Raw genomic sequence first — 15,247 nt, 5'->3', positions numbered from 1 at the left:
CTTCTGGTAGAAACCGCGCCCCGAGCTCACGGGCGACGCTTTCGTGCGAGGAAGTGGAGCCCGGCCCTCGCGGCAGGGCGCCTGGGTACCTTGGCCGTGGCCTTCAGGTCCGCGATGTTCACAAACCACTGCTTGCTGGCACGAATAACCACCGGTTTCTTGGTCCTCCAGTCGTAGGGATAGCTGTGGAGCAATTCCTCCTCTTTCAACAAATTCTTTGCGGCCTGAAGCATCTTTATAACTTAAGGAAAAAATCAGTAACAATCTACCTTAGACATAATGAAAAAGTACTATGAGAATCCTAATACCTCTCTCGACCCCCAGGGAGGACTAAATCTGGATCACGGGTGACAGGTGACCAAATGCGTAATCTGCGAATCTCTTGGCGAAAAATGCAGGGACTGTAAAGCCTTAACCAGAATCCAAACTATGCCATTTCCATGGCTCTTCACGTCAAAGGAAAGATGAACAGGACATATTTAGAATTCTGCATTTGAAATTCGGAGTCGTCATCCTTCATACCATGCCTCTAAAATGGTCTCCAGGTATTCCAGAAGAAACCAGGCACAGCCGGTTGGACTGTCACCAAAGATGTGTTCAAGTCCTAACGCCAGCACACGTGAGTGTGACCTTCCCTGGAAACTGGCATAATCTCTTCTAGATGTAATCTCGTTACGATAAAGGGTGGTTCAGACAGGGCCCGAAATCCAACCTCTGCTGTCCTCATGAGAGGAGAGGATACACAAAGACACAGGGCAGACAGGAAAACGTGACAATGCGGGCAGGGACTGGAGCCACGCGGCTACGAACCAGGGAACGCTCTTCAACCAAGGACTAGCGGGAGCCCCCAGAACCGGGGTGAGGCGTGGAAGGGCTCTCCATGGTCTCAGACTTCCGGCCCCCATGACCGTGAAGGAGTAAGTTTCTGCAGCTGCAAGCCACTGAGTTCATGGTACTTTGTGACGGGAGCCTCGGGAAGCTAATACACCACTGGTCTTAGCCTCTAGTCAGGGCAGAGAAAAGTTTTCATGGTAGCTAGTCCCTGGACCCGCAATTACAGAGGCAGGAAGATGACTTAAGACTGGAGGAACCCGAAGATCCTAACATGCAGGAAGATGACTTAAGACTGGAGGAACCCCAAGATCCTAATATGCATCCCACACTGTGTGGGCCAGAGTTACAGGGCTGCAAAAGGAGTCGGGAGCGTCTGATTCACAGTCGGCATCTAGCACCGAGCAGGAATTTAGCCGATACTGCTGATTATTATCTCTGCGGTCCTAAAACAGCATCCCTCCCTGTGGACTGCCCTCGTTTGCTGAACAGAGCAAAAAAGCAAAAGACGAAAGAGTCTCAAACTCCACTTTAAACCCCGTGGCAAAAGAAAGGAGTTTCAGATTTTTGTTTCTGTTGAAAATAAAAGATGAGAGAATAGCTAGTAAAAAGATTGGTGCTGGCTGCCTCTCAGAAAATATGTATTTATGATATCAACACACACGCTTACCCGCATCGGTCCCCTCCTCAAGGACAGCCTTGTTCTCAAGTTCCGGACCTGCGGCAGCTTTAAAGACTCCATCTTCGTCCACCAGACAATCCTACAGTGTCATTTTGAATAATTAAAGTATCAAGACATTTTATATTATGACAGTATCTGGCAAAACAATCTATATAAAACATTTCAGTATAGCCTAACCTTTTACTACACTGAAAATTTGGGTGTATCTTATTCGGTTAACAGGCATTTGTAACTTTATACATAGAAATCACCAGAGGCAAAGCATGTACCTAAAGTTTAATAACAAAAAGCAAAATACACATTTAGTCTCTTAATTTACAGATCTGACAATGTGCATATCTTGTGACACTTGTCTACTTAATGGAAAACCTGCTTACCTGATGTATGTAAAATAAATTTAGAGGAGTGGAGTTTAAGAAAAAAACCTGTTCTTTTCAACTAGTAAAACCAGTTAAAATCCACTTGCCGTTTCTCAGTGACTGAAAGTGATTTGTCTATGTGACTCACTACCTGAAAGAACAGAACCGCTCCCGTTTACGTGCCATTTTAACTCTGTGCTGATACCGTGACAATTCTATGAAGTCTTTCCCAAACGAATCGGTGAGGGCTTTCATGTATTGCACAAACCTACGCATTTCACAATTATGACAAAAACGATTGTTTATTATCAAAAAACAAAGATGTTAGGTTTGTTCGATTCTACAAAAGCGGCACTCGGAGAGGAAGACAGTACCGTGGACAGGTTGTGTTGAGAAGCCACGCTATAATCCTCCATGCCGTGAGCTGGGGCCGTGTGCACCAACCCTGTTCCTTTTGCCATGGTCACGTGATTGGCAGGTAAGAGGGGCGAGGCTTTATCAGGCGTTAAGGGATGAGTACAAGTTCCATTTTCCAAATCGGCACCTGTGGGGAAGAGAAGCAGAGCTAAGGGCCGTGCGGCACGCGGCTCCCTGTCTCCTGGAGACCAGCGTCTGGAACGACACGGGCCTCATATCCTGGCCCCCCCCTTTGCCCTGCTCTGCGGCCTCTAAGTGATAACAGTATTTTTTTCTGGAAGGCAAACCTACCCTATTCAAGTTATTCCGTGTTAGCCGCTCAGCATTCTGCTACTTTCATAAGCGGTAAGCTAGTTGTCGCCAGCTTATTTTGCCAGGGATGAGAAGTATTTACACCCCAATAATTCTCTGACGGTAATAATTTGAAACGATTATGCGACCTAGAAACATAATCTTAAATCTAACCTAATACTTTCCAAAGCCTCGTGAGATGCCCTTCGGCGTCTGTAGCAACACGTAGCCTCTGAAGTGTGTGATGTGTCTGCACTTGGGAGGAGGAGGGGGTGGCTCGGAGTACAGACCACACTGGACCCTCTAACCTGCCTATCACAACACAAGGGCCGAGTGAGGTTCAACGTTAACGTCTGTAGCTCTTCCCCTGCCTCGACATAAAGTTCTTTTACTTTTGTTAAGATTGTTCAAACTTCTAATCGGCTTGTATCTGAACCGACGCGTTTAGATGGCTTCTTTGTTTAGCCAGGCAATCTCCACTTTCGGGTACCTCATTCATGGGAAATTTTTTTTCTTTTAGCAAGAAACTCAAAGATATGTCATCCCTAGAATTCGAAGGTGATTTTAAACTTCCTTCGATTTTCACAGTTATATTTCAAAACCAATTCCGAATTACAGTTTACTTAGGAGTCTTTTGACAGAAGTAGCGTCTTTGGAATAATTTTCAGGATTATTTAATTTCCCTATTAAAATCATGTATCAAAAATAAATATATTTACTTCTTTCCTAGCTCATTTGATTAAATTCAGATAAATTTTTTTTTTTAGCAATTTAATTTTGAATAAAAAATTTGAAAGATATATGTGTGCATTCTACATTATACAAAGGACATCTGTCCAATTTTACATTGGATATTTGCCAGAAATGACCTTATCTGTTGTGCCTTTGTGAGTGTTCATATTTTCCTATATTTCTATCATGTTTAATATATATTACCCTTCAGTGTAATCAATGTAAAATACATTCTAGAAAGGCAGAGGCCATTATCCGTTTTGATTCAGAATAAGCGATGTTCGGCTAAGTACCAAACACAAAACGGCCCAATATTTTCATGACTAATGGTCAGAATATCTATAAATCTTCACCTGAAAACGTCGAAATAACCTCAAATGCTGTTTTCAAAGTAGAAGCCACAGGTGTTACTTTATCTGCAGCCAGTATGTAGAGATCTTCGGATGTGGAGCATTTCACAAGAGCATATCTAAAATAAATTTTTAGGAGAAATTAACTAACAATGAAAAAAGAAAAGTCACAGACAACACTTAAAATGTTTTACATCATTTTAGAAAAACTCCAAAATCAAAAAAGTACTGTTTTCCAAAAACTTCGTTCCTTACATTTGTTTCATTTTCAAAAAAGCTGGAAATAGGTGTTACATAGAATCATCTAAAGCTCAATATAAACATAACTAAGTTATAACTCACTAACTTTTAAGAGGATGAGGATGAAATAGATTCAAAACAATGCTAATGATGGAACTGATCCTATCTGTGATTAAAACAAAAAAATGCAATAATATACCCACTTTGCATCTGGCATGTAACAAACAGCCTGATTGGCTGGAATTGTCCAAGGCTGTGTGGTCCAGATTAAAAAACTAACAGGAGATGAACCCTCTGTGAAAATAAAATTTCAAAGGTTAGCGAGTGTTCCAATTCCGTAACTTTAATAAACTCAGGCAATGAATAAACCATACCTATAAGAGATGCCAACTTAGGAGAGGGTTTCAAGAGAGGAAACTTTACATATATTGAGCGACTGACATGCTTGGGATTATACTCCAGTTCCGCTTCGGCCAAGGCAGTCCTAAAGTTAAAAAATATTAGACGTAAATGTTTGGAAGCCTCACAAAATGTCTCCTTTAACTGCGAAAAACACATAAATACCTTGATGAGGGAGACCAAAACACAGGTTTGTAAGATCGATAAATCAAGCCCTGTAAAACACAAAGATATTACATGAAAGCTGGAATTCTGTAAAACCATTTAACTCACCGGAAGGAAAAAAAAACACTTCACTACCTTATCGAACATTTGGTAGAAAATTCTCAACTGCTTGGCCTCATATCTTCCATCAAATGTATAGTAGGAGTTATTCCAATCTGCCATTATGCCCCAGCGAATGAAGGCTGATCTCTGTTTCTCAATTGCTGCTTTAGCATGTCCATGAGCAACAAACTTGGTGAATTCTCAAAAAAAAAAAAAAAAAAAAAAAGTTTTTGAAAAACCATAAATTCAAATTCTTAAACATGGTTTTTAGTATCTCTCTAAATGCAGGTATTATACACTGTTTAGACTATAAAGTTTATTTAATAGGAAAATTATTTTGAAAGTTAAAGGAGTTCAAATTCTAAAATTAACTAAATTTCAAAAGTGAAAGTATTTGTTACCATCTTCTGTATTTTCCAGGCTTTATTCAATGATGTTACATTTAGAATAAACTTGAAAAATTATTCATTATTTCTTAAGTAAAGATCAGAGAAAATTTCTTTCATCAAACACACAATCATTACATCCAGTCTAAGCCAATTCAAGTACAAAAATCTTCACAATCGTATCCAAATATAAAACAGTTTAACACATAAAAGATTCCTCCCTGACCCACTCTACTGAAGAATAAGAGATTAATTTAAAATACATTTGCTTTTTAGAATTCATTTTTCTTTATCACATGAAATAGGCCAACAGCCCTCGCCAGGAAAGTAAGTAAAAACATTGACCAAAATAATAATTTCATAAAATATGAAGACTAAAGAACTGAAAAGTATACTTGAAAATGCTTATAAATCTTTCTTTCAATCTCTGAACATAAGTTCTCACAAAGGTCAATTAACCAAAATCTGAATTTCCTGTGACACAAAGTAGTTCCAATAGATCCCATTATGACCCAAACAAGACCAAAAACAAAATACAACAAAAGATCTCTTTGATAAAGCCTACACCTAGTTTACAACTATCATTTAAAAACAGAAAGAGATTACTTACCTTTCTCCCTAATTTCCACAGCTGAAAGATTCTGAGTTTTTCCACCAAGTTCTGATAATGCTTTTATTTCAATGGGTAACCCATGACAATCCCAGCCTGGCACGAAATGTATTTTGGAACCTCTCATCATATAGTATCGATTGGCTATATCTTTCAAAATCTGCAAAGAAAATGATAATCATCATTCATACATACAGCATGTATCCAACAATTTATATTATTTTCTCGATCATTTTAAAACACTGAGAAAGCCCAATTTTAAAAAGATTTATAGAAAGTAACCTATTAAATCTCCTAATTCAAGTTGTACATAAATACAGGAATAACAGATATTGAAGTTTTAAAATGCCATTAACCTTCCCCCCCAAAAAGTCTAAGAATAAACAACTTCGAAGTAAAAAGCATTAAGCCCAAAATTACTAATTTGTCTCTTGGACTATGCAAATAAGCAGCCTACATTACCTAAATTAATAACTTTAACCTTCTAAAAACCAGTCAATTACGAATTTGCTTTAGTCTTATGAAAAACATCATTAGTGTGAATAATTCAATATTTACATTTAGCTAAGAAATATTAAAGAATGGATGCGGAATTTATAATGCAGAGTACTGAACATCATAGTTAACACCTTGTCATTACCAAACACTTACTCACATGATCCACCTCTTCTAAGTAGATTAGGTACAGGTCTTTACCCGATTTACCCTTCTTAGCTTATTTTAGGTACCAGAGGGCAGCAGAGCCTTTTAAAGAATATGTTGCCATTATAAAATGGAAGATCAAAGGCAAAGGATAGATCTGGCTCCAAGCTGAATTTCCTTCTTCTCAAAACAGTGTAGTAATCCAGAAAATTATTTCTTCCTTTCTACTTCTATCAAAAGCAGAAAAGACATTACATGCTCTTCCCATCCCTTCTCCCACTTAAAACTCTAATTTTCAAACTTCTTCCAAAGGGCAGGAGGAAACTCTGTGATCCAGGTGGTTAGTCACATGATATAAAAATTCATCTAGTTATATACGCTTAATTTGTACATTTTATGTTAGGTATACTGAAATCGATCAGTATACTAATAACCTCCTTCCCATTTAATCCTACAAGAAATTATTTCTTCACTTACTATCTGTCCCTTCCCAAATTATTAAAATATAAACTCCTTCAAGTCAGAGATCCCATCCGTCCTCTTCACCAGTAAATTGCTGACGTATAGTGGTATCTGGCACAATTCCGTAAATGGTCACTGAATAAGTGAATGCATGCATTCGCATACGTGCCGGACTGTGATGTTACACGGTGGGGACCCGCCACCCCTGGCTGTTCAGCAGTGGAAACGGGACTAGTCTAAACGGGGATGTACTGCAAATATAAAACAAACCAGATTTTAAATACTTGGCACAAAAAAAGGATGAAACCTCTAAAAATTTTTACATTGGCTACATATAGTGAAAGGTGATAGTTTAGACGTGCTGAGTAAAATACATGTTTGTTTTGACTGTTTTTTAATGTGGCTACTAGAAAATTTAACTCCTCTAGGGCTCACATTCGTACCGTGCATTATTTCTAATCAACGGTGCTTTCAGTCACATTAATGGAATGGAATGTGAGGGAAATCTAAAATATCCCTAATAAAGAAAGATATGGCTGAAGCCGCTAGTAAAAGGAACAGCAGGGATACAATAGGAATATTCTACTCACGCTTCAGTATCAAATATGAATTACCCTCCTCCTCCCCAAACGCAAGCCTCCATACTTTTAGGAGCTATTTGTCTCTTTTGTTCGTGATAGCTCTCAAGAAAGGAGAGTCATTTCTCCTTTGCCTCTTCCCTTTTTGTACCACAAATACTCATGTATACGTTTATTAATAGACAAATATTTGAAAGCCTACTATGTGCCAAGAATTGTTCTAGGAACCTAGAGTACGGCAGTGAGGAGGAGAGAGAAAGTCCTTCTTCTGATGAAGACAAAACAAATACGTTCATTCGCTCTGAAGAAAAAAGCAAAGTGAAGAATTGGAAAACGGCAGGCGGGGCGGTCGGGGCTGCTGCTGTTTCAGAGCATCTGGAGCGCAAGCCTGATGAGAGGGCGACTGGGGAGACAGAGGAGATGAGGAAGGGAGCCCTCTGCCGCCTGGGAAAGGCATTGCAGGCAGAGGACAGCAAGCGGGACCACGCGCGGCCCGCCTGAGAGGGGCGGGGCTGCGCGGGTTCCCAGGGCCCGCTTCCAGCGAGGCGGGTGAGAGGCGGTGTGCGTGCGTGGTGCCTCCCAGCCTCCTCGACCCTCGGGCCTAGGGCTAGGCAGAGCCCGCTCCCCTGGACGCCAGCTCCAAGGGTAAACACATGAGCCACTGAAGCCATCAACACATTCCATCCCCAAGTCCACAGTGACTGATTTGGGGGTGGACTTGTGACCCAGATCAGGCCAAGGAGATTCAATTCCAGGACTTTTGTAAGAATTGTTGAGAACGAGGAGATGAAGAATTTAAGTCTGGAAATGCTGATAATACTGCACTATATTTCTATGTAGGAGGACAATTCACTCCTGAATCTTTATATAAATTTCTTGACTATTCAAACTCATTTACTCTCTAGATTTACTTTCGAAAATTTTTATATTGTCTTTGTTTTTTGTGATTACAGAGTAATATAGGTTTCTTGTTTTAAAAAATCCAGATGTTACAGAAATACTGTTTTAACTTTTTTTTTTTTTTTTTACAAAATTAGATCCTAATACTGTTTTAAAACTTATTTTTCTTCCCTTAATATCTGGACATCCTTCATGTCAGTACATACAAACCTACCTCATTCGCTATAAGATTACATAGTACACTTCATTATCAAGGTTGATTTAACCAAGCCCCACCAAAGACATGAACAACCAGTGTCCTACAGGATAAAACGGGACAGTTAATACTTCTCTTGTACGTAAAGCAGACTCATTCTTTCTAAAGTTCAACCAACCAAAGCATCATAAGAATAGACAGTTCAATGACCAGATTATAGATAATTCCAAGATACAGCTAATAGGAATGAGTCAAGAGGAATCACAAACGTGGCAAGAAAATAAATGATATTGAAAAAACTGATTTGCTCCTTTGGAAAATAAATCAATTTAGATCCTCATGACATCAACCAAACAAGATTTCAAATGGATTAAAGAGTTAGACGTTAATAATAATAATTCAACATGAAAATCCAAGCACATAGAAAAATCAAAGAGGTAAATGAAAACATTTAGATATTATGTCTTTCAATTTGAGCAGTAGATACCCAAATTAGCAATAATACGCAGCACTGGTTAAGTATAATAAGATAAATGTCTCATCTAGTATAGTATACAACTAGTATAGTCTAAAAATATAACCTATTAAAAAGTAATTTACCACTGGCACCCAGAAATTCCTATTAATTTACCTCAAGATAATAATTATAATTTTTAGAAAGTTATAGTCGAAAATATTCATTATATCGTGACATTATGTGGTCATTAAAACACAACTAGAATTTCATAACAAGTTAAGAAAATACGGACATTAAAAATATCAGGAAAAAAGCAAGATACACAAATATACATAAAATATTATAACAACTATGTTTTTAAACAAGTATTAAAAATACTAAAGTAACACCCTGAAATGTTAACTGCATTTATACCTGTCTGGTAGAATTATGGTAATTATAATGTTCTTTCCATTTTCTTCTATCTGTCAAATCCACCTTTATTACCAGAAAAAAATTAACTTAAAATATTTTTCAAAATGAACCTTCCACTTCTTGCAAGATGGAGAAGTACCTTCCCCATTCCTCCAATTAATTATAATTTAAAAACTCTGGGCATTATATGTAAAGCAAACAGAAGACGACTCTGAAAGACGAAGAGAAGGCGCAGTCTAGAAACCTCAGAACCAAGGAGGGAGAAAGTGGAGTTTCTTGGGCTTTCACTTTGCCTCATGCACCCTAGACATGGAGCTGAACAAGCCAGCAACCTGGAAACGCCAATGGGTACAGACAGAAAAAGTCAACCTTGTTTTCTCTAAGCCAAAAACCAAGAAAGAGGCAGCCTCGCAAGACAGAAAACTTTTCAGCAATGACTGCTCTACTTGGGCCAAACCCCTCAGAGAAGAACTGTGGCCCCATCTACACCCCTCCCACTGAAGGCTCAGAGGGGAGCCGAGCCTTCCTCCATCGCCACCATGTCATAGGGCTGGTGTCAAGGAAATCAAGCAAGGAGTGGGGACTTCAGCTCTGCGAGGTGGTAATGGGGCTCCATGTGCGTGTCAAAGGAGACCATGCGGGGAGCGGGGAGCCTGCACTTCCGCTCCCACCCGGCAGTAATGAGACCCCCACCTTTCTCCACTGGGGGGGCCAGACGAAGCTTAGTGCAGAGTTGGCACATTTGCCACTGCCCTGGGGACAGGCCACCTCCTCCCCTCGACAAGTTGCTAGCTTCCCCTCGACTGTCAGGAATAAGGCGAGGGTATCCACTCTCATTGCTCCTTTTCAACACAGGATTGGAGGTCCTCGTCAGAGCAAATGGGCAAGAAAGACATACGAGGCACCCTAGCCCGAAAGGAAGCAATAAAACTACGTTTGCAGACGGCATGATCTTAAATATAGAAAATCCCGAAGACTCCACCAAAAGATAGTTAAACATTACAAAATCGACATTAAAAAAATCATTCATGCTTCCACACAATAACAATGAACTACCTGAAAAAGAAATAATCCCATTTATAATACCATCATAAAAAACAAAATGCTTAGGAATAAATTTAACCAAGGAGCTCAAAGACCTATACACTGAAAACTATTAAGACAGTGATGAAAGAAATCAAAAACACAAATAAAAAGATATCCTGCGTTCATGGATCATAAGGCTTAATATTGTTAAAATGTCCATACTACCTAAAGCCATCTACAGATTCAACGCAATGCCTATCAAAATTCCAATGGCATTTTTCATAGAAATAAGAAAAAATTCTAAAATTCATATTAAACCACAAAAGACCCCAAATTCCCAAAAAATTTGAGAAAAAACGAAGCTGGAGTCATCACACTTCCTGACGGCGGTAGCTACACGAGAGCGCCGTGAGGGATCCTGGGGTGCCGGGGACGTCTGCGATCCTGACCGTATCGTCAGTGTCCGGTTCTGAGACTGCACTACAGCTCTGCAAGACGTCACCACTGGGGGAAACAGGGAAAGGGCGCAGGGAGCCCCTGCACTGCTTCTTAAGATTGCATTTGAGTCTACAATGACCCCAAATATAAAGTGTGCTGAAAGTAAATTAATGGAATTGTTTCCAAATAGCATTACTCTAAAAAAAAAAAAAAAAATCGAGCACTTGTTTTCTCCATAAAAAGAAATGAATGCCTTTTTACCATCTGATATAAATAATTCAAAAATGAACTGTCTAAACAAGCAGCATTGTCTACGGCCATGCCACCCTGAACCTGTCCCGTCTCGTCTGATCTCGGAAGCTAAGCAGGGTCGGGCCCGGTGAGTACCTGGATGGGAGACCACCAAGGAATACCAGGTGCTGTAGGTGTTAAAAAAGAAATGTAAACAAGCAGCACAGTTTATCCTTTGTGGAAGCAAACAACAATACTGAGGAACACGCACCATGTATAACATCTCAAATGTTTAGACATGTTCCATACAATTCTGTTCTCACACAACGTAAAATACATATTACAATACAGTCTTGTTCGAAAAGCCGTATGGACCTGTTTAGTGACCAGATTCCCGGCCTTGAGAGTGCAGATGTCCAAGGCCGCATCCTCTTCCAACTTTCCACTGAAGCATAATTGCAAACAAACGACTAAAAAAACACTGATAAATGATTTGCAGTACAGTCTCTCAATGGAATGCAACCAAGCAATTAAAGAATCAATTATTGATAATCTAAAACAACATGAATCTCAAAAATATTACATGATAGAAGCCAGACGCAGAATATATACATTACGATTCCACCTACCTAAAACTATAGAACAGGCAACAGATCTAAAGCGATGGAAACGAAACCCGCCTGCCTAGGGCGGGAGGCGGGGAGAGAATGGTGACGGGCTCAAGGGCGTATGGGGGCTTCTGGGCTATGGGAACGACCTTCCACATCTTACTCAAGGGCGTATGGGGGCTTCTGGGCTATGGGAACGACCTTCCACATCTTACGCCGGGAGGCTGTTGGGTGTGCACAGCGAGCATAGCTCATCCGACTGAATCATTTACTATGTGTGCGTTTCACCGTTAGTCTAAAAATTTTGAGAACGCTGAATATGTCAGTCCAGTGGGATGCAAAGGTACCAGTCTAAAACCAAGACAAGGAGCCTTACACCATAATGTGAGTTAACACACTGCTTCCTTCATCAAGAAAGTCTTGCTACAAAGATAATCTCAGCTAACTGAGCTGTGTGCTTCGTAAAAAGCTGATTTACATGCTGGTGGAAGCTCCGTGTTTCAACGCAGGCACACAGCTGTCAACCACTCAGCTGGGCTAGCGGCCCGTGGGAGAAGGGAGAGCTGGGGCTTAGAGCAAGCCTAAACTTGAAAATCTCTTCTATTCCTTTAAATTCAAAGAAATGTTTACTCCATTTCACATGAATGCGTCGCCCACTGCCCACCCCTGCCCCGTTCACATGTTGAAGCCCTATCCCCAATGTGATGGGATTTGCAGATGCAACTCTGGCAGGTAATCAGGGTTAGGTGAAGTTACCTAACCTTCAAACTCTACCTAGAATCGATTTCTCTCAGCACGTTCATGGCTTTGACCCTGGTCAAAAATCACCATCCTCTCTCCTGAATTATCACAAGGCCCCTGACTAGTCTCCCTATTTTCAAACTCCCTCTACAGTCTACTGCCAACAGAGCAGCCAAAGGCGATCCTAGTAAAACACAAATCAGATCGTGAACCTTGCTCCTCAAAACCCTCCAGTGGCCTCAGAGTAAAATCCAAGGTCCTTCCAATGGCCTGTGAGATCTGGCCCCCGCTGCCCCTCGTCTAACACTCGCCCCTTCATTTACTGCAGACCAGCCACCCCGACTTCCTCAGACACGCCAGGAAAGCGCTCGCTTCCACGTTTTGCACTTGGCTGTTCTTACCCCGATGAGCCCCAGTAGCTCCCTCCCTTGCTTCCCTGACTTTACCCAAATGCCACCTCTTCAGTGAGGGAGGCTAAACGAGACCGAGTTAACAGACGGTCTGCCCGCCTGACCCCCCACTGTTCTCCATGTTTACTGTCCTCTGCAGCATTATCGCTATCGTCTCAGTCAGTCCGGGCTGCTACGACAGAACGGCATAAACTGGGTGGCGCAAACAACAGAGGCTTGTTTCTCACGGTTCTGGAGGCTGTGGAGTCCGAGATCAAGGCCCCGACAGACCTGGCATCCTGTGAAGGCCCCCTGCCAGGTTTGTGGTCCATCATTTTCTTGCTATGACCTCACACGGCATAAGGGAGCTCTCCTCTCAGTCAGTCCGGGCTGCTACGACAGAACGGCATAAACTGGGTGGCGCAAACAACAGAGGCTTGTTTCTCACGGTTCTGGAGGCTGTGGAGTCCAAGATCAAGGCCCCGACAGACCTGGCATCCTGTGAAGGCCCCCTGCCAGGTTTGTGGTCCATCATTTTCTTGCTACGACCTCACACGGCATAAGGGAGCTGCTCTCTGGGTCTTTTATTAGGGCACTAATTCCATCGATGACCTAATCACTTCTCAAAGTCCCCACCTCCAAATGCCATCAATTGGGGATTAGGTTTCATTTCAACACGGGAATCTGAGAGAACAGTCATTCCATAGCAACTACCCAACATATTACACATTTTATCTCGTCACGTCTTCCCAGACTGGAGCATAAGCTCCAAAAGGCAGGACTTATCTTTGTTTGCTGCTATTATCGGAGTGTAGAATAACACCTGGCACATAGTAGGTGCTCGGTATTTACTGAACAAAATGATATTTACCGATGAAAACAGTACGCTCAAAGCAAGTACCAGCAAGGTTACTTTTCCACACAGTACTAAAATGGTTTACTGCTGCTTTCTATTAGGACATTCCGGTTTTATGTGTCAATGCAAATTTACATAATGGTCATAGTATTAGAATACACTCTTTGTAAAGTGATTTTAAATAAAGGTTTTCCCTCAAGTCTTATAAACAATTATGATTACCTTATTTAAAGCATGTCCAACATGAGGGTCACCATTTGCATAAGGAGGTCCGTCATGAAGACAAAATTCTGTCTTCACTTTTCTTTCTCTTTGCCATGAGTAAAGTTCTGAAAATCCACATTTCTGTTTAAAAAGAACAACGTTTGAACGTCATATAAATACATACACTGGAATCTTACCATAAATAGGCAGAACTTATTTCATTCCGAAATATTCAACTATAAAATACAAATGGTGTGGTTTGTAAATGCACATCTGAGCACCCTTCTTTTAAAAAGCCTTTCAAAAGCTTTCCAAAAGCCTTCAGATTTAAGTGTGAGTACTTTAAACAGCGACTCTCCAAGGTTTAGTCTGTTCGATTCTTGGGCAGTCTCGGTCCTCCCTGCCCTCCGCTGTTCAGTCCAGCCACGCTGAAGGACCCGTGAGTCACTCCCATCCTTTCATCTAAACACTTGCTACCCTCTAAATCTGGAACACTCAGTGCAATCCCACTCCCCTTCCATCACCTGCTCTGTGACCTTGGCCAAGCCACTTGGCCCTAACGGGCCCGTTTCCTCATTTGAAAAAAACGTTAGTCCATTTGGCAAGAAGATGAAATGACAACATTTGAAACTATCACAGTTCCTGGCATACAGGTACTGGATAAAAAAAAAAAAACACTTTTAAAAATTAGATGGCAAAAATAGGTTTATGAGTCTAGACCTCTAATAACTGCTATAATATTTAAGCTAAGCATACTTAACCCATATATCCTGAACATCAGGAATTTTAAAGACTCTAGAATTAGAAGGAAAAGTTGCCGCTACTTCATGCGCAAACAAGTCCTGATTCCAACTGAGGACCTGCTAATGCCGCAAAGGTGAGCTTCCGCTCGTCCTCATAACCAGATTTTTATTTATCTGTGTACATGTTAATTTGCTTTTTACAAGCCACTGGAAAAGCATCCACATTCGACCTGCCCAAGCTAAAAATAAGACGTATCTAATGTGTGCTGCTACCTGAGCATCGATAGGTTCTCCTTCAATAGTCCACGCCGGAACCTGCTACCAATCAGGCACCTACCCACAGCTTTCTTAAGTTTTCAGGCAGTAAAACCTGTGGGAAGCGGATGATTTCCACTGATCCGGTCACGACCCCCTCTCCCCCGCCCGCAGGGAGCGTGGCGCCCGTGGCCTGTCCCACGCCGCCCCAGCGCCCGGCCCCGGGTCCCCACGCCCGCGCGGCGCAGAGGCGGGGCCCGTACCTGCTGGATGTCCAGCTCCGTGTCCGGCTGCTGGCGGCCCAGCAGCTTCATGGGGAAGCTGGTCTGCGGCAGCAGCACCGTGTCCCGGTACCTGCCATTACTCGAGCTCGGCAGCTGGCTACTGGCCCCGGTGACTGATCGCACCAGAGGTCCCCTCGTCCTCCCTCGCCACCCCGGCCTACAGGGAAGGCGGAGAAGCCCCCAACTCCGGGCCACGGCCGCAGGCCCGGGCCCAAGAGGGCACAGCCCCCAACGCATGGCGGGCCGGCCCGAGCCTCCC

General features: G+C 41.8%; 1 protein-coding gene and 1 pseudogene across 1 annotated transcript in view; one reads left to right on the top strand and one right to left on the bottom strand.

Annotated features, from left to right (window-relative positions):
- The window catches only part of IARS2 (isoleucyl-tRNA synthetase 2, mitochondrial), a 41,170-nt gene extending 25,929 nt beyond the window's left edge, over positions 1-15,241 (bottom strand). Inside the window, exons 1-11 of the mRNA XM_006916232.3 lie at positions 14,968-15,241; positions 13,725-13,847; positions 5,565-5,724; positions 4,602-4,768; positions 4,467-4,516; positions 4,277-4,386; positions 4,106-4,196; positions 3,666-3,781; positions 2,247-2,416; positions 1,502-1,592; positions 90-241 (exon numbers count right to left, since the gene is read on the bottom strand). Coding sequence (XP_006916294.1) covers positions 90-241; positions 1,502-1,592; positions 2,247-2,416; positions 3,666-3,781; positions 4,106-4,196; positions 4,277-4,386; positions 4,467-4,516; positions 4,602-4,768; positions 5,565-5,724; positions 13,725-13,847; positions 14,968-15,225 — 1,488 coding nt within the window. The 5' untranslated portion in view covers positions 15,226-15,241. The remainder of the gene's footprint in view (positions 1-89; positions 242-1,501; positions 1,593-2,246; positions 2,417-3,665; positions 3,782-4,105; positions 4,197-4,276; positions 4,387-4,466; positions 4,517-4,601; positions 4,769-5,564; positions 5,725-13,724; positions 13,848-14,967) is intronic.
- On the top strand, positions 10,987-11,105 carry LOC112483305 (annotated as a pseudogene).
- Positions 15,242-15,247: the final 6 nt, after the last annotated feature.

This window comes from Pteropus alecto, unplaced genomic scaffold (assembly GCF_000325575.1).
Source record: "Pteropus alecto unplaced genomic scaffold, ASM32557v1 scaffold65, whole genome shotgun sequence".
NCBI lineage: Eukaryota > Metazoa > Chordata > Mammalia > Chiroptera > Pteropodidae > Pteropus > Pteropus alecto.
The sequence above is the reverse complement of the archived record's forward strand: the minus strand, read 5'-3'. Positions and strand labels throughout refer to the sequence as shown.